Source organism: Notolabrus celidotus, chromosome 7, assembly GCF_009762535.1.
Source record: "Notolabrus celidotus isolate fNotCel1 chromosome 7, fNotCel1.pri, whole genome shotgun sequence".
Taxonomy (NCBI): domain Eukaryota; kingdom Metazoa; phylum Chordata; class Actinopteri; order Labriformes; family Labridae; genus Notolabrus; species Notolabrus celidotus.
In genome coordinates this window covers 227,005-254,861 of record NC_048278.1, presented here as the reverse complement: position 1 = coordinate 254,861, position 27,857 = coordinate 227,005, and the positions used below count along the sequence as shown (strand labels likewise).

At 42.7% G+C, this 27,857-nt stretch overlaps 3 protein-coding genes across 3 annotated transcripts in view; all 3 read left to right on the top strand.

Annotated features, from left to right (window-relative positions):
* colgalt1b (collagen beta(1-O)galactosyltransferase 1b) overlaps positions 1-6,491 on the top strand; it is a 28,121-nt gene extending 21,630 nt beyond the window's left edge. The window contains exons 10-12 of the mRNA XM_034688308.1: positions 718-845; positions 3,989-4,195; positions 4,278-6,491. Of these exons, the coding sequence (XP_034544199.1) occupies positions 718-845; positions 3,989-4,195; positions 4,278-4,548 (606 nt within the window). The 3' untranslated portion in view covers positions 4,549-6,491. The remainder of the gene's footprint in view (positions 1-717; positions 846-3,988; positions 4,196-4,277) is intronic.
* Positions 6,492-7,930: 1,439 nt separating this feature from the next.
* On the top strand, positions 7,931-14,451 carry LOC117816151 (nucleoredoxin-like protein 1). Its single transcript, XM_034688309.1, has 4 exons — positions 7,931-8,057; positions 11,676-11,941; positions 12,059-12,148; positions 12,266-14,451. Exons 2-4 carry the CDS (start codon positions 11,706-11,708, stop codon positions 12,642-12,644), a joined length of 705 nt encoding a protein of 234 aa, XP_034544200.1. The 5' UTR covers positions 7,931-8,057; positions 11,676-11,705; the 3' UTR covers positions 12,645-14,451.
* An 850-nt stretch (positions 14,452-15,301) lies between these two features.
* nxnl1 (nucleoredoxin like 1) lies at positions 15,302-17,950 on the top strand. Its single transcript, XM_034687236.1, has 3 exons — positions 15,302-15,537; positions 17,400-17,489; positions 17,611-17,950. Exons 1-3 carry the CDS (start codon positions 15,302-15,304, stop codon positions 17,948-17,950), a joined length of 666 nt encoding a protein of 221 aa, XP_034543127.1.
* The last annotated feature ends 9,907 nt before the right edge of the window (positions 17,951-27,857 follow it).

Sequence of the window (27,857 nt, the reverse complement as noted above, 5' to 3'; positions counted from 1 at the left end):
GGTAGGAGTGATGAGAGAGTGTTATTGATGTTTTGATCAAATCCTGCCTTCTGTGATTTAAGTTGTTCAAGACACGAAGTATTAAAATAAACCTGCTGTTGCAGCAGCAGTTTCAAAACGTGATCTTTTTGAATGGATCTGTTTTTTAGGGGGTTTTGCTTTAACTCCACTAATCAGAATCAGAATCAGAATCAGAAATACTTATTAAATATTTATCCCGGGGAGGGAAATTCAGACATTACAGAGCTTTTATAAACAGTATGTGAGAAAGTCAAAATATTAATAGCAGAAGGAATAAAATAAGATATAAATACGAATAAAACAAAATCAAATAAAGATCAAATAAAAAAAGAATAAAATAAAATAAGGAGAACAAATTAAAATAGAGTAAATTAAAATGAAGATCCAATTAGAATAGAATAAAATAAGATATAAATAAAAAAATAAAATAAAATAAATTGAAGATGAAATAAAATAGAATAAAATAGAATAATCAAATAAAATTGAATACAATAAAATAACGATGGAGTATATACAGAAATCAAGAATCAAAGGAAAAGGTGCAAAGCATCAGTGTGAGGATTTAAAACCTGCACATTAAATATTCTCAACTTTTATTGTGTGTTTAATTCTTTTTAAACTCAATATCTATTTCAACAAAGGCGTGTTAAACCCATTCATGTTAAGATGCAGCTGCATTTGTGTGTGTGTGTGTAGATCGTGGATCGGGGTCTGCAGACCTCTCTGGTCATCGAGGACGACCTCCGCTTCGAGGTGTTCTTCAAACGACGCCTCCAGGCTCTGCTGCAGGAGGTGACGACACACAAGCTGGACTGGGATCTCATGTGAGTGACTCTTCAACAAACCAAAGAAAAACATGATGTCGTAAACGGAGAGGATTATCGTCCCTCTGCAGAGAAATCTGTCCATCTGTCACACATGGTATCTCAGACAGCTCTGATCAGATGCAGCAAACGCGTCTGGGAATAAATCATCTCAACATTGGCGTACAGAGCAGCTCCAGCTTTGATGAGATTGATCGCTGTCACAGAACAGCAAACTGGGACGAATTAATTAAGATCTCTCCCTGTGTTGTGTCGTCGTCGGTGAGTGACGGCACTTCCAGAGCTCACGAAAGTGTCCCAGCTGAATATACACAAACTGAGCAGCTGTGGGAGAAAATATGCTTCTTCTGTGTCTTTATTAAAACACGAGGAGAGCGCTCCAGCCCCTGAGCAGCCTTTCAGTCAGAAACATGCCATCACTGCTCTTAAAGAACGCTCAGTAATAACCGGCTGAAGGCTCAGAGTCAGTGTGAGGAGGGAATCGTACATGCAGCTGTTTGAACCACTTCACTTTTTGGTCAAATTCAGAAACCGAGTGTCAAACCGCTGAGAGGGTTTTGAATTTCCTACAACTCTGATTTTCCTCTTGGCAGCCTGACTACCACGTTTCCATAGCAACAGTGTCGGAGGCCTGTGGATATTGTATTACTTAGAGACATTCATCATCCACCAGGGTGTGAGATAACATGCATTGATAAGAGAGTTTTATCATATTTTCTGATGCAGATTGCTTCTCAGAATGATTCACTTTATGACTTTAAGCTTTAAACGTTTTTACACTGATGATGGAAAATGACTTTGTTTACTGTGAAACACTACTGTTTATCAGAACTTTCTTTTATACTTATCTAATGCACGCTTTGCTGAAGTCAAACAGTGCTGCGCGTCGTTAGAGAAAAAGCATCATATATTGAGTTGTAAGCGATGCGTGTGTTACAGATCCTGCAGAGACGCTGCCTCATCATCCAATGCAACAAATTTGGTCAATTAAAATAGACTGACATCATTCATTTGGGGAATTCCATGGGGACTTCAAATTTTTCACTCGTGTTATTTTTCGGTCATGCTACATGCACAGTTTTTGGTATGTACATACAATGAACACACATGCAGTGGACATGCACCTAGGGAGAGATGTCATCTGCCAGCGCACCCCAAGCAGTTGGGGGTTCAGTGCCTTGTTCAAGGTCACCTCGGCAGTGCCCACGCAAGTGAACCAGCACCTCTCCAGCCACCTGTCCACTTGCCAAACTTCGTCCATGCTGGGACTCGAACCGGCGACCCTTCGGTTCCAAAGCTACTGCCCCCCTTCATCCATTCATTATCTCGACCGCTTATCCTGTTAGGGGTCACGGAGGGCTGGAGCCTATCACAGCTGACTTAGGGTGGAAGGCAGGGTACACCCTGGACAAGTCGCCAACCTATCACAGGGCAAACATGGAGAGACAGACAACCATTCACGCACACACTCACACCTACGGGCAAATTAAGTGTGACCACTTAACCTGGTGAGCATGTTGACTGTGGGAGGAAGCTGGAGTACCCGGAGAGAACCCACGCATGCACGGGGACTGGGGACTCGAACCAGTATCCTCCTTGCTGTGAGGCAACAACGCTACCCACTGCACCACCGTGGAGCGCCTGACATCATTTCTGAGTTCATTTTGAATGAATTAAAACAGATGGAATAATCTGAAACTTATAGTAGTGTCATATCAACCAGAAGAGTCCTGTGTTAAAGCTGATTTATACTTCTTAATCGAATCAACAGCCTAGCCTACGCTGGAGGTCTGCGTAGCTCCTGTACCTACGCAGAGGTCCACGCACGTAGCTTTCGCGCACCTACTCCAAAATGTAACTACGCGTAGAATCGACGCAGACCGCAAGCCCTGTGATTGGTCCGCTCGGCGGCATTGTATTTCCCCCATTTACAGCACTTCTGGGATTCGCGGACATCGTCCGCTCATCGTCCGTGTATTTCATCTCCTCCTCTCTATTCTTCATGTAATCATGTCTGTATGATAAACAGCAACATGGATCAGCTGTAGATTAACAGAACACGCTCTGAATCTCTGTGGAAAAGGAAACAGAGATCGTAGCGGGGCCGGAAGCAGGCGACCGTCTATCAGAGAGACCACACTGCCCATCGACGCACAAGTATGTGGTGCTCATGTCTGCGTCAGCCCCTGCTGTGTAGGGGAGACGCAGAAGTATAAACCAGCCTTAACTGTGAAGGATATCTTTGAGGATATTAGTGGAAGACAAATGACTCACTGAAGAGAGCAAACACGACTGATGCTGGATCACTTTTATCAGTTTTTGCTCAAAAACAACAGTCAGCCATGAACCGCCCATCTAGAGTTTTGTGCTCGCCAAGTAAATTGAGAGTAATACGAAAAATATCCTCCTTATTGTGTACTGATCAAGCGGCAACCTCCGACCGGAAAATATGAAGCCCATGTGGAAGTGTTATAAACTGCAGTTCATGGAGCGTCCACTAGAGGCAGGCTGCAGAAATACAGGAAACCACATACACACCCATTCAAAGAAGACGATCTTCACAGCCGAAATAAACATGTTTACAGCCTGATACAAAAGAGGAGTGTAGTCTGAATAGCTCATTTCTCTATCGGCACACACTGTACGGGTGAGATTTTTTTACAAATCTATATTTTAGAAGATATTAAAATTACGAGTTTTTCCCAATTAAGGGCATGACTGACTTGTTTGGCAGGCGGGCACACTGTAGCTGTTAGCGAGGAGGCTAAAGGCCAGCCTCTTTACCTCACACTAGCTCAGAAGAAGTTAGGTTGAGTTCAGCATTTCCAATATGGCCGACGATTGGCTTCTATCCAGCCTATGGTACTGATACCAGCGGTTATTGTCACATGGTCAACAGGTAGAGGTGAAATCACATCATTTTAAATGTCGGACTCCTTCCTCTGGATTGATTTGATAAGACGTGTGTGATCTGATTGTTTCTGATTGTTTCTGGTGTCACTCTTGAAGTTCATATTTAATATCTGTTGTGGGGTTTTCATCTTCATCTTCAGCTCATTGATTTAAGTCTAACATGAGGTCGTCATATAAATGCGGTTGTATCTGGAGTTTGTTTATTCATCCTCCGTCTCATCTTCATACAGCTACATCGGGCGAAAGCGAATGCAGGTGGACCACCGAGAGACCTCTGTGCCAAACATCCACAACCTGGTGGAGGCAGATTACTCGTACTGGACCCTAGGCTACATGTTGTCACTACAAGGAGCCAAGAAACTGATGAGGGCCGACCCTCTTACAAAGATGCTTCCTGTCGATGAGTTCCTCCCCGTCATGTACGACAAACATCCGATGTGAGTTCAACATCTTTCCTCTTTTCTTCTGTTCTTCTTGATTCTGTCCCTCAGTGCTCATGTGAGTCTAATCCCTCATCAGCTCAGAGTACATGGATCACTTTGAGAAGCGGGACCTGCAAGCCTTCTCTGCCGAGCCGCTTCTGGTGTACCCGACGCATTACACTGGTGACACAGGCTACATCAGCGACACGGAGACATCGGTGGTCTGGGACAATGAGACCGTCAATACTGACTGGGACCGAGCCAAGTCGAGGAAAACTCAGGAGCAAGGGGAGCTGAGCTTCGAGGCCCAGAACTCTGACGTACTCCAGTCCGAGCTGGAGAACTGGAGTGCACGAGAAGAGCTGTGACAGAGAGCAGAGAGGACACGAGGAGGAGAGGCGGAGATAAGTGTGGCACACCGAGATAAGGATGAGGACAATAGAACAAAGCTGTGATAGTGAGAGGAAGGGGAGAGTGGAGGGAATACAGCAGGATGCAGGGGAGCAGGGAGGTAAGGCTGCAGATGTACACAGTGAGGAGGAGGGTTTCATCTTTCTCCAAAGAGAGGAGGTGACATTTAGAGTTAACTCTTGAAGAGTCAGCTAGCAGCTTCTGTTTTATTTATTGCATACTGAGCACATCCTTTGACCACAGCATGGTCCATAATAATAATAGTTTCATCTTTTAAATAATAATTTGCTCAAACTAGGGGTTGACTGATTATCCAGCATTTTATTTTACTGATGGCTGATAAAAGTGGGCTTCTTTGGCTTTGCTGCCCATATGTTTGGCCCTTTGGGTCTGTTTTCAGTAACCTAAAGCCCCGCCTACAACACGATCTGATTGGCTGGACGTCACATGACTGTGTGATGTAACTGTACTGAAAGTGTAACTAGTTAACTCCTGCAAAAGACATTCAAATCAAGTGTTGTGTTGGAGTTTGTAATATTCCAAACTGTAAATTTTGACATAGTTATTCTATTCCACCTTAAGTGCATATCAGTCATTGGTCACATGAACTACTAAGCATCGGTATGAGCATTAAAAAAATGACAGTATCACCCCAACTACCAGTCAAAGTTTGGACACACCTTCTCATTCAAGGGTTTGTATTTATTTTAATGATTTTAAACACTGTAGATTAATACTGAAGACATCCAAACTATAAAAAAACATATATGGAATTATTGAATGAACTAAAAGTGTTAAACAAAGCAGAATCTGTTTTATATTTTAGATTCTGTAAAGTAGCCCCCTTTTCCCTTCATGACAGCTTTGCACACTCTTGGTATTCTCTCAGTCTGCTTCATGAAGTGGTCTCCTGGAATGGTTTCTAATGAACATGAGCCTTGTCAAGAGTTCATTTGTAGAATGACTTGCCTTCTTAATGTGTTTGAGACCATCAGTTGTGTTGTTCAGAGGTAGGGTTAGTACACAATGGATAGCCCTATTTGACTACTGTTGTAATCCAGATTATGTTAAACCCAGATTATTTCATAGTTTTGATGTCTTCAGTATTAATCTACAATGTTGAAAATAATTAAAATAAATAAAAACAATGAATGAGAAGGTGTGAACAAACTTCTGTCTGGTAGTGTGCATCCAAAAGTGGAAAAGTAAGCTAACTTCAAAGTGACTCCAAAGACTCCTTGTTACATTTCAAGTATCCTGAAGAGCTCCACATCACCAGAACTTTACCCTGTGCTGCGTGTCGAGTCCTCAATGTGAACACTCTAAAACACACTACACAACATTATGATGTTGTTTCTCTTTTACACTCACTGGTTCCCAACCTGAACTTAAGTTTGACCAGAAATAGTTTTTATTTTTCACGCTGTGAATGATTTGTAGAGTCTTGGAGAAATTAGAGGACCTAGTAATTTCATGGATCATAAGCTTAGAGCGTGCCGTTTGTCCTCTCTGCGACCTGATTGCCACGTTGGGAACTTCTTTCCTTCTTCGTCTGCTTCTCGGCCAGTGAACTTAACATCTTGTCATGTAGCTCAGCTGTGAGTAGCCGATGTGTTATTTAAGTACATAAGGCTGTTCCTTGATAACCTTATATATTTCTAACCATGAATGTATCTGTTTTTATTTACTTGCTGTCACATGTTTTACAGATTGACAGATGAGTTTATTTCAGCGTCTCCTCTCTCTACATTTTGACATTTTGTTGCTTTTTATTTTGACAATCAAAAAAACTCAACTGAACATTGATGTTTTTTTAGTAACATTTCATGTTTTGTCGCTCTGAGTTTGCAGAGTTTGTCTTTTTTTAACCAAAGATTGAATAAAAACTTTTATAATGACAGGCTTGGTCGTGTTGTTGTCCGGTGTGTTTAGCTGAGACGGTCAGGGACAAACTCAAGCGTCTGTTTCTCTAAGCTCAGTTTAGAGTCCATGGCAGCAGGACTGACGGGACAAATTGTGAGTTTATCCCTGCCAGAGCTGCAGTGGCTCAAACATCAAATACGCTCTGCACTCTTTTTTTCCTGGCACACAGCAGTTTCATTTCAGCCCAGACACAAACACCCCACAAGACGTTCCTTTTAATTACTGCTGTTTGACCGCCGTGTGTGTACATAATGGTTAGTTTGGGCTGCAGCAGGTCGCCATTACTCCTCCTCCCTCGCTGTGTTTACACAGACCATCCCTTATTTACTGTTAACCTGTGAAACAGGACCCTGCTGCACCGACTGCTGCCTAAGATTTATCACTGAATGAGACCGAATTAGAAACACGTTTCATAAAGGGTTAAAGCTAACTGTTATGTCAAAACACTGCTTATCACTTGTACAAATGTGTCTGGTCTACAAATAATAAATAACTGGTTTAGCATGGTACCATTTGTTGATTATTAGAACACATTTCCCTCCTTCCTGAAGTGTAGGCCTTGAGATGGCAGAGCCTCTCCAATAAAAAGGCTAAGAGCTTCAGCACATGTGTTTGCTCACATCTGTTTCTGTCTCTTTTGCCGCAGAAGGCCCCGTCTGAGCGTGTGTTTGAGTGTTTGTCTGCCTTCATCCACATGCACCAGCACATGTCTGTGAGCGACTCAGACTAATCCTATTACATCTCGCTCTCTCCCCACCTCTATATTTACCTCACCCCTCTCTGAGATTAATGCAGGTATTTCTACCGGTGCCTCTGCAGATCAATAGCCACTTTTCTACAGTACGACCTGTTGGGGTTTTACTATAACCAGGCGCCACTCTATCACAGACTCAGTTCCTTTGCTTGATGTTCTGCATCCTGTCTTTTTGATCAGCTCGATAATAGAGGAAGAATCACTGTGATGGTCTGAAAAAGAGGGACAGTTTGGCAACTAGAAGACAGGTTGAAGCAGGTCATTAGGAGGCTTCACTTGATTCCTACATTAAACAACTTTCTATTTTCTCTTTGTTTCCTTTCTGTCTTTTTTTCCCCCACTTAACCCACATGTCAGTGTTCTCTTTGCAATCCAATTTGTCTCGTTTTTCCATCCTACTTTCCTCTCCTGCCTCCCTCTGACAGTAATAAGATTGCTACTGTTGAGCTGCAGTTTAAGTGGACATAGCACACACACACACACACACACACACACACACACACACACACTCTCTCTCACACACACGCACAGGAGCAACCTTTGCCTCTGAATTACAGCACCGCCACACCTCTAGCTATCTGTAATCTCCCTCAGTCGACCGCTGAGTGCAGAGTAAAGAAATTACAGCAAGAGAGGGGTGAAGAGGCAGTGAAAGGTGCCACAAAAAGAAACAAACCTCACAGGATTTAAAGGCGGGCAGAAAGCAAATCAAAGAAAGACGACAATGGCTTGAGAGAGAGCAGGAACTGGATGTTTTTCTTTCCCATGTAGGAGTCGAGGAGCTTCAAGGTGAGGTAAATTACTTATGGTGTATGCAGCTGCCACAGCACCTATAAGATTGATGGCCTTTACGATTAGCTCCTAGCAAAACAAGGCGCTGTCTGTTTATATCAGGACTGATCGATCAGTTTCAAAAAGTGGACCAAATGTTTGTGAAATACTTTTTTCCAAATGTCGGATTTAAGCTCTGACCTTCCCGAGTCTTCCTCTAAATCCCTCTTCTTCTTTTTTTCCAGGCGAGTTGCAATGCTGCTCAATTTCAGACATTTCTCTCCTCCTTCAGCCTTGGAAGTTTCAGTCTGGAGTTTCAGTCTCAAATGGATCTGGCACAGCTCAGAGCTACAGAGCCAAATCTCATTTGTGAGGTTATCGTTGTCAATTCTCAGCCTGCAGTGACTGCTGTGACAGAGAAAGACAAGCTGGTTCAGACAGATAAAGCACATCTCTGAGCTGTTAGGCCTCAACTTTATTTCTGTATCTGAAATTTATTTCTTCTGTGCTTTTTTGTTCTGAGACATAAGTCTGCAACTCGTAAAGCAGAGTCCCATAAATGGATGACGCAGCATGACCAGCTGATCCTGGCTGCGATCTTGTGCTGTATTTAGATGATCCTTTGTCTACAATACTACTGCAGCTTACAGACCTTAATGTCCTTGCAGCGGGACACTAAAAGGTTCACCTGCTCAAAATATCCTGTTTAATATAAAGATAGTTACGCTGCTGGGCCTTGTTTGTCACTTAGTTTAGTGTTTTTATAAAGCTTGATACCTTTATCATTAAATAGAACCAAATCATAACAGAAGTTATCTTAGGACGAAGTTGGAGCAGGTCCAGACATGCTTTTTGTTATTCAGAAAGAGGCAATGACAATCCACCATGAACATGCACTTGGCAAGAGTAGAAAGGAAATGCTCCTGGCTCCAGGCAGAAACCTCGAGCAGGACCAGATTCATTGGTGGGGTAATGTCACATAATGTGACATAAATGGAACTAGACGGGAAGGTGGGACGGACCAGCTCAGTGTGTCTAACCCCGGAGTCTGAGCCTATATCAACATAACTAAGGGCAAGCCTGAGCGAGCCCTGACTATAAGATGAAGAGCTTAAACCCTGCTCGAGAAGCAGAGAGGGTGTCTGTCTCCTGGACCAGGGCTGGTAGATGATTCCAAAGGAAAGGAGCTCGACCTCCCATACTGGTGTTTGTTATTTAAGGCATTATAATAACAATAATAATAATAATAATAATAATAATAATAATAAACTTTGTTTCTGGGCGCTTTTCAGGACACGCAAGGTCACCTTACAAATGTAACAATACTGAAAACACAATATGAAAAAAAAACACATTGAATGGAAAGATGAAATGCAATAAAAAACGGTACATGTGAGGAGTTTACAGAGAATATGCTGTTCTAAAAAAGTGGGTTTTGAGGCAGGATTTGAAATTTAGAAGAGAGTCTGAGTTACGGATGGTTAGTGGAAAGGAGTTCCAGAGACGGGGGTCTGCACAGCTGAAAGCTCGAGATCCCATGGCGTTAAGGTGAGCATGGGGTTGTCAGGTTCAAAGACACATCTATCAACAAAGAATCAAACAAGAGACATCAGTTAGCATGTAAGATACTTGCAAGGAGAGCAAGAGAAGGTTTACACTCTTCCCTAAACTCCGATCCTTCTCTTGCAAACCTTTCTTTTTATTGGAATAGGAACGCCCTAGTTACAATAGTGGCGAGTAAGCATAAAGGGAGGGGTTTTGAGGCTTCTCACACACACACTAACATTGCTTAGTCATTACTATATGTGTATGTGTTGTGCAGGTACGGTCCATCACGGGGCACACTGCCCTCCTTCATTTGACTCGTCCTTGGATACTCCTGCTTAAAATCAAACTTCAAAGAACATGAAGTAGATTATACAGCATAGTTATGAAAAACATGATTATCCAGAACAGTTCAAACTGGTTTCATCTGCAAATGAACTTCTCCTTATAAAAACATTTCAGACAGTATGAGAAAGACAGTATGATTAAAACAGTATGATTTAGACAGTATGATAATCCTATATACAGAGTGGACAATTATTCTAACAGGGGTACAGTGAGGAGCATGGAGGATCTGAGAGTGCGGGTAGGTGTGTATGTTTGAAGGAGATCAGAGAGGTATGGAGGTTATGGAGAGCTTTGAATGTGCAAAGAAGGATCTTAAAGTCTATGTGGTATTTGACAGGCAGCCAGTGAAGTTGTTGTCGGACAGGGGTGATGTGTCATAAGGTATCATAACCAGGACTGCTTTCAGAGAGCGCAAGAGGGGTAACAATAGGACTATTACTGGCTCTAAGCCGACCCTAAGGCGCTTTGTATGTTGAAGGAAGTTTTTAGATCCAAAGTTGTATCGGGAGGCAGAGCAGAGAAGCTAACACAAGCGTGAGTACAAGCTCAAGAGTCCTCAAGAGTTTATATTGAAAACAAATATCTGCACGGTGTGATGTAACACAATACCTGTACTCGTCTTTCATCCTTCGAGACATGTGCAACTGATTTCAGATAATTTCATCATTACTGGGTAAAATACAGACATACAACTGCGGCAAGTGTTTTCTATCAATTTAAAGAAGATGATCGCTCACCTTGTTCTAGACTCGTTTTTTCGTAAGGACGTGTCAGAAGTGCCTTCATTTATGCAGAGTGAAGGTTCTCTCATATTTTCTGGTGCTCAAGTTAATGAAAGCATGTTTTATTTAAAAGCTTCCTCTGCTGCACTTAAAATACTTTGTTCAGGTGAAGTATGAAACATAAACTATGAGAAAAATTTCACTTTGCAACTTAGGAAAATGATGTTTCAACAGTTTATCACTACACCCCTGAGACTCCACTCATCGTTTCATCCTGTGTGAACAAGTTACAGCTATGGTTTCGACTTATCTATAAAGCTGTGTCTGGATCTTTCCCACCTTTCATCGCTTCTCTTTAGAACTACACCAATAGTCATCATCAGACGCAGTCCATTAACTGGCTGAGGCCCCAAGCAAACAAAAAAACACTAAAAACGGGAAATCATCTTCTACTTTTTGCACTAAAACATAAACCTGTCTCAAACACACTTCAAAAAACATCTCAAATTCTTCCCAAAGAAGTTTCTGATTTTGTTCTGGATTTTTAAATATGCATTTCTTCACGTTGGTAGTCTGAAGTACTGAAGTAAGGGCATGCCCTCAGTGATTCCTTAGATAGAAATAACAGTTGAACTACTGCATTATGTATGTGTATCAAGCTACATCTAGTCAGTCCTGATGAAGCAAAGTTCTTCTAGTAAAACTTTTAATAAGTGATAGCCAGAGATGTTTCTCCTAATGTGAAATTAAATTCATGCTCACTTAGTCATGAATGTTTAATTCCAGAAGGAAACATGATTTGAAACCGAGTGTCCTAGGGCTAATAAACCACAATGCAGCTGCAGTGTGCAGTCTCTCAATTTTGAAATAATTATCTCTTTCTACAGCGGTGTATCCGAGGCTGCACAGAAAATCTAAGATGATCTCTGAATGCCTCACAGAAATGGGAGAGAATCTTTTTCATCTGCAATCACATTCATGCACAACAACTAATCTGTATTTCACCTTTGTTCCTCCTCAGAAGACTGTTTCCACATTTGTTTCCCTCATCATGGTGGATCTATTTTTAGACCGAGTTCTGGTGAAGAACAACTGGGACCAGGATCAGCTCAACACAGAGCGAGAGATCACAGGGATCCTCGAAAACCGCATTCTCATGCTGTTCTTTGCATCTGCTGAGTGTGGAAAGTGCCAGGACTTCCTCCCTGTTCTCAATGACTTCTTTAAGAAACTGAAAGATCCGGCGCACATCGAGTACCCCAAACTGCTCACACTCGTCTACGTCAGGTCTCTATCTCTCTTTTCTTTATCTCTTTGATTCACACATGTGATTGCATACACTCACATTCCTGCTGTTCTTTTTCACATTCATGAGATTTCAATTTTTCCATCTCCTGTCTCCAGCTTGGACCAATCAGAGGAGCAGCAGGACAGATTCCTCAAAGAGCTCAACAAACTGATTCTATTTGTGGCCTTTGAGGACCCATACAGGAAGTAAGTAGGCTACAGGAAATGTATGAAGTCAGACATCTGGCTAAACAGATACTGCATTGTATGATTCCACATATATAATGTCTCTTCTTCACATGCATGTGTTGTTCTGCTCCTCAGAGAACTGCGGGCCATGTTTAAGGTGAGCGACGTACCCACAGTCATCGTCCTTCGTCCTGACGGCTCCCTCCTCTCTCCGAACGCCGTGCAGGACATCTGTCGACAGGGTTCAGACTGTTTCCAGGACTGGCAGGAGTCTGCGGAGCTCATCGAGAGGACCTTCATGTTCAACGAGGAGTATGACAACCTGAACCCGCGCAGTGCCACCGACCCCGTGAGGAGACTCAAGTACAAGACAGAGGACGACAAGAGGAAGAAGAGGTGGTGGAAGTTCTGGGGGAAAAATGGTAAAGATGGATATGATGAGGAAGAAGAGAAAGACGGGGACTGGGATTCAAAGAGAAAGGACGGAGAGCATGGACTTTGGAGGAGAAGATGAAGAGAATAAATAAGAATGAGTTTTATGAATATAACTCTACATAAAATCTATTTTGATTGTTTTACAGTGTGAGGAACCTCATGAATATTTCATTCTTGGTTACGGATGCTGCAGCATCTTTACAGACTCTTTAGAAAAACACTTCAAATATTTTCTCTCCCTTCAGCGGATTTGAAAGTAGAGTTTTCTAAAAGAGGTGAAGTATGCTGGCTTTATTGGCAGGTAAAAGCAAAACATAGCCGTGCCTGCCTGCAAGAATCTCAACAGTCTGAAAAAAATCAACTGAGTCACTCAGCATAGAGAAGAGTTTCTATTAATAATATTTTATATTGTATTTTTATAGACTACTCTACTTCTCATTATTATTAAAGTATCTTATTATTGCTTCGAAGTGTTATCCAGTCCAATATCACACCTTGTTATTGAGTTATTTCGACTACGTGGTCTTGACTCGCTAAGAAACTCAGCTTGGAATGCAGAGAAGCAGAGGGCTGCTGGTTTGGCTTTTAAGAGTGCACTCTTCACACAGAGGATACAATCCTGTCGCAGTGTTTGCTGGTTCATCTCCTGACTTCAACCCCTTGTTGCATGTCTTCCCTCACACTCTGCATTACCTGTCTCTCTTCAGCTGTCCTGACATTACAAGGAAAAAAAAAGTAAATGAAGTTAGGTTTTAATGGTTAGAAGAGCATATGCCACTGTTTCCAAACAAAGAAGCAAACATGTGATTTTAGAGTATGTCTCAAAAGAAGGAAAGCATCAAGACTAAGAATCTCAATTTAAAGCTCCACACATGAACCTATGTGCGTTAAAGAGCAAATGACTACGTGTAGTAAAGTTACGGGGTAACTGTCTCTGACGAACCTGAATGTGCAGCTCTTTTTTCTCCTCTGTTAGCTTATTGTGGACACATAGTCCAGTTTACATCAACCGCACTCCATGCATCAGGCAGCTGTTCAAGCCAAAATTATTCATTAACCAAGCAGATTGAAAATAACCTGCAACAACAATTGAGGTTAAGGTTTTTCAGAGGTGACCAAACTGGAGTGTAAAGGAGAACAATATCACAGCTCATTCGCTATCACCTGACCACAATATGTCCTCAGGGAGCAGCGAACATCATTTTGAGGCTTCCAGTGTGTTAAATGACTTCCTGTCATTTCTTCATTTATCCTTTGCTGCTGTTTTGCAAAGTCTGACTTGCAGCTTGAGAAGACAGAACAAAGCTGAGCGTGTATCGTTAGCTGCTCTTGAATGCAGATAACTTTGGATCACATTTACGCCCTCCATGTTCTGCTTTTCTGTACTGCTGAGCGACATTATTCATACCACGACTGAAAGCAGAATACTTCAGATCCCAAAAACTGAGACACTCTGCTTTTTTATGCAGAATCTGTAAAGAGGGATTAGAAGGAGTCAATAGAGCTCTTAAGTTTATCGAGTGGCAAGAAGCACGGTTTGAAAAGTTGCTCAGTGTCTGCAGGTTGTGTAAGAAAAATTAAATGTTGCACTAAATGTCTCCGAACACATGCAAAGTTGTGATTTTTCCAGCTTTAATGCCCCCACGAGATCAAATAAATGATTGCTGCTTAAAACGGGAAAAGGTGCTGGTGCCTGCTTGTGTTTTAACATTGAAATCATCAATAATCCATCAAGCACTGTGGACGACATTCAATGTTAGAAGTTTGTTTTGCTGTTTTTTTGTTGAACATGGCGCTTAACTTGAGATGAATTTGACTTTGTAACTGAATAGTTCAATGAGCAGTATTGATCTACACTGAACATTAAATTCCCTATTCTGCAAAGACAAATAGTGTGCATGTCACTGCTGTGGCTTCACTGCCACATTGTGCTGTTTCCATTAGACTATATCAGACTATCAGTAACCAGACGGTCCCTGTGGTTCTGCTCCTCCATTAGTTACTGAATAATAAAAGTCTCTTTGTGGCTCACTTCATTAAGCCCTTTTCTTTTTTCAAACACGTCTCTCATTCTGTAATTTCTATACTTCTCGCTCAGTCGCTGCCTTCACACACACCTACACACACATAATCGCTGTGAGCACTTTATGTCTGCTGACCCTCTGTCACCTTGTCTTTCAATCCTTCCCTCTCAGATAGGGGAGGGGAGGTGGAGCGAGGGGACACAGAGGAAGAGGGAGTGAGCAGTTATTAAGGTGAAGGAGACTCAGGCAATGAGTGAACGTGATATAAACTGACAGACTGGGAAGTGTTTCAATTGCGACCCGGGAAGAGCTGAAAAGAAAAAGAAAAACAATATTTTGAAGGTTGTTTCCTTTTTGGATTTAGGGCCTCAAGGAGAGATAATATTTGTGAGAGGTAAGCAACTGTGAGGATTATCCGATTTAACAGCCAGTCAGATGGACTCGTATGATCAAGTGCAGGTTTGTTATTCTCATGGCAATGCACACAGGATAAATTAGATGGGGATCATCACAGAACACAATGTATAAGATAAATCTGTGAACATTTTTCAGAAGTTCCCATGTAGCCTACATTATTCTGTGCTCTAATTTAAAGCTCTTTATCATCTCTCGCTGTAAACTCAGTCTTATGTTTCTGATGTCTCTCTCATTAATGCATACATTCTTCATCATAACATTGTGTTCCTCTTCAAGTAGCAGTTTCCCCTCCATCATGGTGGACCTCTTCATTGACCGCATCCTGGTGAAGAACAACAGAGAGCAGGACGAGCTGGACACAGAGCGTGAAATCATCACGCGACTGCAGAATCGCATCCTGATGCTTTTCTTTGCATCTGCTGCATGTCAGAGCTGCCAGCAGTTTGCGCCCACGCTCTCAGACTTCTTCAAAAGGTTGACAGATGAGTTTTATGTAGATCGCTCTGCTCAGCTTGTTCTCCTCTACGTCAGGTACAGCACACACACACGCACACACACTGATACATGTTAAAGAACCAACCTTGGGTCTCATGAATCCACAAACTCAAACTTGATTTCAATAAGACTTGATACTTAAAACCAAGATAAAACAGTATGTATGCATATGTGATACAAAAACACATGACATGCCAATCCCATTGATAAAGTTTACACATGCCATTTGGATTTGATGTCAGGGTAAGAAATACTGTTTGATTGTCGTAACCACAGATTGTATAAAAGAGGTTATAAGTTTGAATAGCCTAATTGTAGAGAATTAAAAAAAAAAGATCATTTCACTACTTTATGATTAAAAAGCAACTGGAAAGACTATTAAAGCCTAATATCTGGAGGAAAGCTGTCCTATTTGCAGAATAACATGCTGATGTCTTCCTTCCCTCTATGTCATCTCTGGGTGTTGACATGCTGTGGCATGATGGATCCATGTGGTGTGTCTTGAAGGTGGGTTTAAGGGTTGAGTTTGTCTTTTTGTTTCTCTTTTTTTTTTTTACTTCTCTCTATTTTGATGCCATATGATATCATATTTTTCTATATTTTTTCAAATTGCAAAAAAACCTTCAATACAGAGACTTTCTACCTTCTAAAAATCCCATTAGCTACTATTTGGTGCTAGCAATAAATTATCTTTCACGCTAACATTATGTAGCCTTGGGATTTTCGCCTTTTACACTTATCATGCAACACCAAGAAACAGTGACATTAGCTTTCAGCCACGTTCTAGCTAGAGTTACCACCCGTCCTGTTTTTCCCAGAATTGTTCTCTTTTTTCACCAGCTGTCCCGGGAAAATAAAAATCTCTCTCGGACACAATGTGTCCCGTTTTTTTGGGAAAATGCAAAAACCTCATTTGACAGCAAGCTGAATTGACCGACGTACTCCATGCTGAGGTCTTCTTTTCACCAACTTTTGGTGTCTCCTTTTTGAAATGGGAGGAGAGACGACTGACGAGGAAAGAGATGGAGCAAATACATGACCGCCAGCAGCAGGAAAAAAAAAAACCATTTACTAGTTACAATCCTGACTGGGCGACACTGTCACAGTTTGAATGGGTACGGCCGACCCAGGGAGACAATGTTTCTGCCACATGCTTAAAATAAGACGGGACAAACAAATCGGAAATCCACGCAAAAACAAAAAAGCACCAAGCTGTGGAATCAAACAAACAAAAAAAACGGCAGCCATTGTGACTTTTGTGACCAAAAAAGGTCCACCAAAGGAGACAAGATTGCAGCGGCAGAGCTTCAGAGTCCTATGTCCAAATTTTATGTTCATTTGGTCAGTCTGAACTGGTAATAGCGGTCGAGCCATCGGCCCCCAAAAAATTGGTCGAGTGTCTCTTTTTTTCACAAATCCAAGGTGGAAACCCTATTCCTAGCTAACAGTGATATTAGCTAGCTAGTGTCTGAATGCTATCGTTAGCTGCTTTTCAACCATGCACAAAAGAAAACGTGAAACATCATCATTGCTAACACATTTGGGGTTGACAGCTATCATTAGCTAACTTTATTGTTAAGAAGTGCGTGGCAAAGCCAAATAAAACCCAAATAAGTATTTGTAATGATATAAGTGAGATGGTTGAATGCTAATGTAAGCTCACTACCAGCAGCAGGTGCGTATGCTAAATGCAGAATACCAGTCCCAGAGTAAGCTAACAAGAATACATCACAAACATTTTTTGGCTTTATTAAAAAAGCAAAGAATGTCAAATAATTATTTTTACTTCTACATTCACAAAGTTGATATTTTCTCCCCACAACAGAATAGCCGTCTCCTCAGTAAGCTCTGTACTATCTCATATCTCTCATCAATCTTTTTGTTCTTCCATCTGACAGCTTGGACCAGTCAGAGGAACAGCAGGAGAGCTTCCTCAAACAGCTGCCCAAGAGGAGCCTGTTCCTGGCCTATGAGGACCCCTACAGGAGGTGTGTGGGACTAACCAGTTAGTTGTGTGCACAACCTGCTGGTGGGTGTTTGCCATGTAAGTATATCTAGCTGTATAAATCCATTAGCCCAGTGCCAGTGTGTTTGTGTGTATGTCCACAGGGAGCTGGAGGCCATGTTTAATGTGGAGGAGCTGCCCACAGTGACGGTGCTGCGTCCAGACTCCTCCATCCTCGCCTCCAATGCAGTGGAGGAGATTATCTGCCTCGGCCCAGACTGCTACCGCAACTGGCAGGAAGCGGCAGAGCTCATTGACAGGAACTTCATGATCAACGAGGACTTTGGGCAGAAGCCCATGTGCAGCCTGAGCGAGCCTGTGAGGAGGCTGAAGTACAAGGTGGAGGGTGAGAAGAGGAAGAAGAAGAAGAAGGAGAAGGAGAAGGGTAGAGGGGGGGAAGCAGGTGGAAAGGTGGGCATTAATGAAGGAGGGTCACCTTTTTGACGGGGAACAAGACTGCTCTGGATTCTTAAAGGTTTGCTTTATCAGAGGGTAGAGCAATACTAACACTGATACCCATATCAATACAGATAATGATACTCATACTAGGCTAGCTGCATTGGTACAAGCTTCTGATGAAGCCCAAAATGATGTATTGGGATCAACAAGTATTCCTGCATATGAACTGATCCCATATCATAACCAACTACAGACAGGGGCTTGTCCAGAAAGAAGACCAGGGGTGGCTCGGCCCCCCGAAAAATCTTAATCGGCCTCCCGTGGTGTCAACCCAAATCCTAAACCATCATTGACTATTTGTCTTAACAGAGGCTGGACTTAATGTAATGTTTATTTAGCAACTTTAAAGAATAGTTGTCTCAAAGAAGATCAAACTTTGTCTAACATCAATTATTGACACTGTGTTGCAACAATGTTCTCGTTGTCGTCTTTGTATTTGCTGTTTCGTGTCCGGTCCGTCTCTGATCCGTAGCTGTCCGTCTCCGTGCTCTCTCGTCCGTAAACACCCATCGGCTGCGTTTTCAGAACGCAGCACAGAGCAGGACCGCTGGACAGCTGGAGTCATGTGACCGAGGTTTTCCCGCGGGAATCACTGACTCAAGGATTCTCCTCCTCCTCTCCTCATCCATGTTGTCTTTCTGGTCCTCTGAAAACCTCTGACCTGTTGACTCCAGGTCTGGCTCCGCTCATCATGACTTTGGTTTGTTGTTGGAGTTAAGTGAAACACGATCTGGTGATAACACAGAGTGTTTTATTCTGAAAATGAACCGGATGTTTTCATTTTGTTTTGGTGAAACCTGACTTCCTGTCCCGCTCCATCTGCTCTGTTGAGATTGATGGGTCGTGCTCCGGCAAAAATAGAAGTCTTGTGTATCTGATCCAGAGGACTCCAACCTGCCGGATTAGAGACACAGCTGGAATGCAGAGCGGATCCAGTGGAAGCTTGACTAGAATAGAAACATATCAGATCCAGAGCTGTGACAGATCAGAGACGGACCGGTCACGGATCGGGTGGAATTTTGCTGTAACAGCACATTTCCCTATTTTAGGTGACTTTAGATAACATCCTCTTTTTGAGGCTTTGTGGAATCAAGCTTAGACGATGTATTTATCGCCTCTCTGTGTTACTCACATGCCTCCCCCATATGTTCAGTGCCCCAGTCAAATAATTCTGGACACACCCCTGTATATACTGTGGGTACGCTGTATTAGCCGATTCTAAAATCTTGGTGTTCTAATCGATATCAGGTTGAACAAATGGTATGGAAACACCTCTACCTCTGGTGTAAGTGTGTGTGGATATGCCAACAACCAATAAAAAAGAATGTAAAACACTCTCTAAAGGAACACTGAATGCTGCCAACCAGTGCTGACCTCAGCGTAGCATTAGCTTTGAATGCTGCCAAGTATAAAGTCAAGCCAAGCCTTGGTCTGAGCCAGGTCTTTGCCATTATGGCTTGTTTTACTACACCCAGGAGATTATTCGAAACCATTTCCCCATTTCCAGCGACACACAGCTCTGTAATGCAATGTGCTTTTTTTACATGATCATTTGTACCATCCAATCAAAACACACGCATGCATAATCCAAAATCAATGAATAATTCAGCACCATTAAAATAATTTTGTTAGTGACTGTTGTGCTTGGAGTGTTTATGAAGTCTAGCTCTGCTTTACAGGCTGCACAAGAAGCAATCAGAGCTATTCAGAGCGAGTCAAGTGACATTATCGAGAAACTGGCTTTTTCTGCGTAATCAGTGGTTTCCTCCTCTTTTCATACTAACGGCTGTTTAGCCTTTGCACACTTCCTCACACATGTAAACTGCATGGAGATTCATCTGATCGTGTCTTGCATCACTTCCTTATCTCTTCGCAGACTAGAAGAAGAAGGTTTTCTTCCTCCTGCTCTCCTCTGACTGACCTGGGCTTTAATGCTGCCATTACTCCTTAAATGCAAATCGGAAAAGCAGTGGAGTGCTCTTTTTGCATTACAGGAGAAATGACAGCAAAGGCTTGAGCAGATTGGGGTAAAAAATGCACAGCAGAGACGGATGATGAAAGCAGAGTGTCATCAGGTGTCATCAAGGTGTGACTGGTTGATGGGATAGTTAATAAATGGCTCTGACAAGAAGATTTAAGTCAAAGGATCCACAATTCTATGTCAAAGATATGCCAAACAAAGACCATCTGAAGGTGGATACAAACACTGTGCATCTGCTGCACACAATAACTCCCATACAAGCTGAACATACGCCTGTGCTGTTCTTACAGGACACTGAGGCCTCCATAAACATGAGCCTCTGTTTATTCCATATTCCCTCCTTTTGCCTGCACAGCAGCTTATTGTTGCTCACTCAGAGAAAATCTTGATAATATAGTCGAAGCCCCCTCTATCCCTGCCTCTCTCTCTCTCTCTCTGTCTCTGCACACGGACACACGCGCACACAGAAACTCACACGCAAAGGTACACGCACGGTGCGCGCTCTCGAGTTCAGAACGCGCAACAAGCGGAGCAGCGGATGGAGAGAGAGAGAGAGTGAAAGAGAGAGCGCGCCAGGAGAAGAAGAGGAGAGAAGGACGGATGCAAGGCGAGGCCAGGAGCGGAAAACCTTATCTCTCCTGCTCGTCCAGCTGTTGTCTTTTTATTTCTTTAGCGCAGCATCCTTTTTAGAAACGCCTTCTCTACATTTTAAAATCCTCGATCCATCCTCATGTCCGTCCTGATGTGCTGCTGCGCCTCATCACGATTCCTCAAGGATACGAAAAGCTGCTGCTCTCACGTCGACGCTATTTTCCAAAATAGGCATGGATGTAACATGGAGAGCGCCTGATCAGTGATGACAAACGTTGCCCGGGCTTGATGAGCTGTAAAAATCGACGGAGCGAGGCGGAGCAGCGCGAGTCTGCGCGTTAATTTGCGCCTAATTATTGTTTTCGCCTGTGATCGCGTATTTTTCGCCCCCCTTCATTCATTCACCCATCGGAGCTGTAAGGCCTGCAGCCCGCACCATCTCTGGGCACGAAACCCGTGGGAATTATGATCCCGACGTGACGCACAGTCACACACACAGCGCAGCGGGGAAGACATCGAGCCTCGACAGGACGGAGGGAGGGTGTGAGGTCCGGCCGAGCAGAGACCTGATCACGGGGGAAGGAGGTGGAGGAGGAGGCGGAGGACGCCCAGTTAGTTGTTGTTGGACACTAATGACTGCCGAATAGCTCAGCAGAATTATCACATTGAATATTTCTTTTTTAATGCATCGGTCGGAGAGGAGCGGGAGAAAGGGAGGAGAGTACAGTGGGTGCGCGAGGGCGCGGAGAGACGGGATGCGGGAGACGCAGTGAGGAGGAGGAGGACGAGGAGGAGGGAAAGCGGAGGATTGACGGTAAGATATGGATATAGGCTATGGGGATGCACCCCGCCCCTCCTCTCCTCTCTCTCTCTCTCTCTCTCTCTCTCTCTCTCTCTCTCTCTCTCTCTAAAAGGTGCCCTGCTCCTTTGCTGCTGCTGCTGCTGCTGCTGTCAGGGGCCATTTGATCACTGTGAGACAGGGATCTGATGTGCTGCTGTTGCTGCCCAGGCCTCTTACCTCTGGCTGCCATTAAAAGCTGGGTCAGTAGTGTAGGAGTGCGCCCTGAAATATTCATGGGCACGTGACGAGCCTCCTCTTGGCCTCAAAGGAGTGCATGCAGCGAGAAAAACGGCATTATGACTCAGGAGGGTCCCACGCTGGCCCACATCAGGGGTCTGTCACAGGACAGGGGCTGAGTTATGTTGATTGTCACACACACACACACACACACACACACACACACACACACACACACACACACACACACACACAGATGCACACACCTTCATTGCAGTGTTTGGTGTGCTGCAGTGAAACACAAACACGCTCAGTGGAGCTTTAGTTCAGTGTTTGCAGGTTTGTTCTGCTGATTGGAACAAGGGGAGAAGAAGAGAGGGAGAGGAGGAGAGTAAGAGTCCGTTATCAATATTTCAGAAAGGGGGTGAGAGGAGGAGGCCAGAGAAGGAAAGGGAGAGGCAGAGGAGAAGAGGGATGAATGGAAGAGGAGGGAGGAAGAGGCAGGACTCCTGCTTTACATTTATAACCTTGAGTGTGTGTGTGTGCGCGCGCGCGTGTGTGTGTGAAGGTATTGATTATGTGTGAGTCGTGTATTATTCCATCAGCATACAAACAATGAGTGGAGGAAATAACAGGATGAGCTGTGCTGCTTTATATTCAAAAATGTTTCTGAACTCTCGTCCTAATAAGGTGATTCACCTCTTTGTGTGTGTGTGTGTGTGTGTGTGCGCGCGTGCGCGCGCGCGTGTATCTGCGTGTGTTGTGCCCGCACTGTGCATATGAGATGGGAACAAGACAAAAAGCAATGGTACCTGCGTTTGTTCCCATGTAGGGATCACTTACATCAACCAGTGAGGAGACTGATTTGCTTAAGCCATTCACACTCTCGCTTGACACACACACACACACACGCACACACACACACACACACACACACACACACACACACACACACACACACACACACACACACACACACACACTCACACACACACACACACACACCCTTATTTGGGATGAATGTTTGTGAAACGCACAATTTCTCTTACTCTTTATTGGACCAGCTCGCTCAGGTCGCTCTCGTGTCTGTGTGCATCAGACAGACACACTGAGTCAGTTGGCCTGCTTTATTTGAGAGCGTACATTCAGGCCTGCTCACATCAGACATATCAGCGTGATATCAAACTCACAGGACACAGGAGCAGACATCAGCTGAAATGTCATCCATCATGCTAACACTGTAAGGCTGAGGAAATAACTTGAATTCTATTGTCATCCAGTAAAAAGCAAATAATCAATGACAGATGTTTCGTCTATAAGATGAAACTAAAATTGTCATTACGCCACCTTAAAATCATCGGACTCCCCGAGCCCATTGTCCGGCTCTCCCCTGTTCTGCTTCCTCCAAACAAAAGCTGCTCTGCTCCGTCACACCTCATGCAGTCTGCCATCAGGGGAGCACATTTTGTGAATTTTCGAGAACAAAATCCTCCTCCACTTTTTCCCTGACATGAGGAAACAGCTCATGTGATAGTAACACGTTCTGCTGACACACAAATCATGTGAAACACAGAGTGGCAGCGGTGACGAGAGGCGGCAGAGGTGTCAGCCTGGTTTTGTTTAAAATATGTGGTAAAGCTGGCTGTGCTGTTTGGTGTTTGAGAATCACATTTAACAGTACAAATACTGCAGCAATTGAAGTCGCAGTTGATGCACATTCTCTTAGTTCATTGTAAAATAACCTGAAGTTTGCCCATGCGTTCATTTAAAACCCTGAAATGCTTGCATTCAAACCTTTCAGTGTTAAGGTCACACACACTCCATGACAGCATGCATTTAGACAGTATCGCACAGGTCATATGTTAGATAAACATACATGTGTCATGTGTAACATTAGCAGTCCATTATAAATAATAAATCATCCCCCAGACATTCGGTTCACTTCACATATCGGAATTTACATTTTCCAGGAACAGCAGCATCTCTTTGACCTTTACAGCAGCGTCTCCCCACTGTTTTATTGTGGATACTACGAGCTGCGTGTCAGGGTTAGTCACAGTAACACAATGTGCTATTTTCAACTGGATGAATCACTTTTGCAAAAATATGTTTTACAGCAGCACAATACTTGGAGTCTATGCGGTCATTAAGAGAGGTGAAAATAGCTGTAGTTGTTTCTCCTGCACAAGTGAGGACTCAAATTCTCCATTACAGCATTCATACCTTATTTAATGCCTATTTAAGGTGCATATGTTTCTGTAAAGTAAGGAATATCTGTTGTCAGTGAAACAGGCATTAAATAAAGTTGATCACTATCATCACATTAATGCAAACACACACACCATTGTTTCCATAAAGCAGAGATTCAGCAGCAGATACACCCGATGGCTAGATTAATTTGAAGATGTAGGGAAATGAAAATGTCAGAGATTAATTAGGGGATAAATGAAGCTGAAATAACGAGAGTACTCTATTTCTTCATGGTAATTGAATTTCAGATGGTGACACAAATAATGACAAATAACTAACACAATAATGAGCTGATTTAATTTACTGTCAAAATAGAGAATCTGCTGAAATTGAGGAATCTGATACGGGAACATTTCTCAGTGGTTGAATGGTTTTTGGGGAAACATTGATGAGACACTGTTGGATGGTCTTTCATTCAGTATCATCACACCTGGGGCTGTAACGGCCGTTACAGAGAGGAAGAGGAAGTGTCAGGTTTGGACTGAACTCATTAATTCAACACACGGTTGTGTTAATTACATGATTCTGATCATTCATACAGCACGGTCGAGGTCTGTTATTTCTAGACAAGACACCACTGCTAAGGATAAAATGTCTAATCTGGTGAAAGAAGTCTGCTTCATTTGACGCTGAGGAAAACTAGAAAACAAAGGAGAAAAGGAAGGAGAGGTAAAAGGCACAAACACTGGAGGCTGGGATACAGAAATCTACTAAATTGGAGACGGAGCATGAAGGCAACACTCGACAGAACATGGCGTGGGATACGACGGTGTTTGAGGTCTGACAAATGAAGAAGAGAATGTCCCAGACTGTGACAGTGACGAGGCAGAAATGTCACCAGGTGCTGCGCTGATTCATGCAGCTCACCTGATTTCACTTCCCCACCAGTGGAAATGTTCACTCTGAGTATTAACAGCCAAGTTAGCTCATTTTAAGAAATTCTGAAAGAAATAATAGATAACAACTCTTCTTTTAAAAATGATACAGATAGCCGCTATTGATATTTTTAAAACACTTAAATGATTTCCAATGTTTAATGAGCAGGTTTTTTAGGTGGATTGGATTCCCTCAGGGTGAGCAGGGCAGTCCACTTCACGTTGGGGTCCTGCTCACCTTGTTGGGGTTCTAATCTGCTTAAACAATCTGCTCACTATAAGCTTACATTATCCTGTACTTAACATTCATCATGTTTTAAAATATATTTTGATCCAGGCAACAATGCAATTCATAAAATTCAGATTTTTTTGTACACAGCTGCAAATCACTGAATTGGAGTGGTTTAAAAGAAATAATTTCTTGATTATGTAGCACATAAAGGTCTTTTAATTCCGTAATATATATCAGTGAATCATGCTAGAGCCAACATCCTACACCAACTGAATCTTCAAATATTAAATGTTAGTCTAAACCTTTTCAAACATCAGACCCAAACCAAAGATTTTTATATTTAGTGATTGATTGATTTTATTTTCTTCACAAAATATTGAAGAATCTGTTATAAGTTGGTGGTCAAAGCCAAAACCGAACATCAAATCAAAGCACTCGAGAGGTTAAACTCACAAGATCCTGCAAAAGAAAATGCTAAATAAATGTTTCATTGTCTGAATGTTGCAGATATTTGATGCATCATTGCAGTCCTTGCTGAGAGATATTGAACCTCATTGAATCCTCTGACCGCCTCTCACCATCCCGTTGACACGAACGTTTTAAAGTTGTTCCCAGAAGATCGCCTCCATCTTCAAATTGAGGCGAGGATAAGGTCCTGTGGTTTAGTTGTGCTCACCGCTGAGTGAGAGGAGAGAGGATTCTCTTTAGACGCCAGAGAAGCTTTCAAGTCACTTTAGTAAAACCTAAAAGTATTTTTGGAGAGGTGGTGAATGAAAACTTAGGATTTTGTCCCTGTCATGCACATCATAGCAGCACTAATGGAAGTAAAAGCAGAGTAAATGCACAATAACTCTGAACATATGCATTAATGTTAAAGCCTTCCTCTGTGACAGACTTTTAAAATCTCAGAACCTTTACGGTCTCAGATTCAGACACGACATGTTTTCTCTCCCCGGCTTCATACTGTTTGGGGATCAGGTTAAAAGGAGACACACATTCCTGGTGAGATACTCATACACAGACAAAGTGCTTATGGTGCACTAAGACAGGTGAGCTTTTAGCACAGTGAGAGTGCTGAGGGCAGGATTACGATCCTGATAAATATGTGAGGAAACTTATCAATGTTTAATCAACCTCCCAGCAGTCTTTAATAGAGGCTCAGCTCTTTAGCTGAAGGAAAATCAAATAACTTCTCGCGCTGAAGTCTTCTCACAACCATCTCCGTCTGCCTCATGCGGTGTAGACATACACATGTGGAGTAACGTGTGAAAACAGGGTTTCTGCTCATTTGGCCTTCCATATATTTACCCTGAAATGTACGTTATCATCCTTTCAGCAGCGGATGACTTTTAAATGACATTTAAAAATGATGAGGATATATCTGGAAGCAATTTACTCCCATTTCCCTCTTACATTATAAACTACAGTGCTCTCAGGATCGTCCAACACGCAGCTCTGAACTTGACCCTGAGTGTCTCCTGTGTTTCTGCCTGCAACTAGAGAATGATTGACAGAGGGCGACACCTCCACTCCCCTGAGTCCGGTGTCGACCAGACAAACATACAGACACTAAAACCCTGTAAGTGGCTTTGACTGTGGTGTGTAGGCCTCAGCCCTGTGGGAGCTGCAGAGGTCAATGTGCTGGCGGTCGCAGAGGGCATTGTGGAGCGTGTTTTAAAATCCCTTTTAAGCTTAAAATATCAACCACAGTGTTGTTATTACAGAAGTGTTTCAGCCAATAAAGCCTCTGCTCCCGCTGTGCTGTCACAAGTCCAATCTCTCCATCTCATCCTCAGCTTTTGATTACTCTCTGTCTCCATCACTCTCTTTTACACACACACACACACGCACACACACACACACACACACACACACACACACACACACACACACACACACGCACACACACACACACACACACACACACACACACACACATGCATTGGTTCTTCCATTAGGAACCTACAATACAAGGCTGTTTTGTCACTTTGTGCTTTATAGCTATAATCTAGCCTCAGGCACTGATAGCTCTCTGACCAGAGGAGGGGGAGGTCTCTCTCTCCCTCTCTCTCTCTCCCTCTCTCTCTCCCTCTTTCTCGATCTGTTGATTTTATTGTCTCCACCTCTAACAGTGTGAATCTTTGTACCTGACTCGATTTCACATCAGTTTGAATGATTTCCAGCAGACTGACTTTAATGGCTTTCAGGTATCATTTGCCTCCCGCAGCAGTGAGTCAGTCTATTTTCTTTTTTATTTATTGCTCAAATTTCCGAGCAGCCAAACCTCACAGGAGTAGTTTGGCAGAACCATGTTTGACATCTCTTCCAATTAGGCCCGCAAGCAAGGATTGCTTTCATTTTCTAATTGTCTGCTTATTAGTTTGATCAACAGGTTAAGTATTTTTCCAGACAGAAATGCTTTAAAATTTCATGAAAATTCCTAAAGCCTTCAGAGACATTACTTCTTTAATCCTGGCATCTACCAAAAAACAAAATATATCAAATTGACATTGATATGATTTTAAAAGAAGCACTTTTAATGTTTCTGAAGCTCGAGTCAGCAAATATTTTTTTTGTGTTCAACAGTTTTTAACAAACACTGTTATGTGCAGCATAAACATGGCATGATTGACAAAGACAGGATAAACAAAACAAAAGTACCGTTAAACAAACATTCAAGAAATGACAAATAAACAGAAAAAAACAAACCCACACACGCTGTTTCCCAAAGACTAAATATTAGGGGTGTAACAAATCTTTTAAACAACGATTTGATTCATATCATGATACGTGGTTGTCGATACGATTAAAGGACGATATTGGTTCATTTAGAACGATCCGATCCGAAACGATTCAGTGACTTGAAATCGATTCAGTAACTTTTTAGCCCAAAATTCATCCAGTGTGACTGTGAGATAAATCCCTTGATACTGGACAGTCCTAGA

Excerpts from the sequence above, each read along its gene's own strand:
- LOC117816151 (XM_034688309.1), top strand. The coding sequence starts at position 11,706 with ATGGTGGATCTATTTTTAGACCGAGTTCTGGTGAAGAACAACTGGGAC. Across the intron at positions 11,942-12,058 it reads CTCACACTCGTCTACGTCAG|CTTGGACCAATCAGAGGAGC; the intron begins GTCTCTATCTCT and ends TCCTGTCTCCAG. Across the intron at positions 12,149-12,265 it reads TTTGAGGACCCATACAGGAA|AGAACTGCGGGCCATGTTTA; the intron begins GTAAGTAGGCTA and ends TCTGCTCCTCAG.
- nxnl1 (XM_034687236.1), top strand. The coding sequence starts at position 15,302 with ATGGTGGACCTCTTCATTGACCGCATCCTGGTGAAGAACAACAGAGAG. Across the intron at positions 15,538-17,399 it reads CTTGTTCTCCTCTACGTCAG|CTTGGACCAGTCAGAGGAAC; the intron begins GTACAGCACACA and ends TCCATCTGACAG. Across the intron at positions 17,490-17,610 it reads TATGAGGACCCCTACAGGAG|GGAGCTGGAGGCCATGTTTA; the intron begins GTGTGTGGGACT and ends GTATGTCCACAG.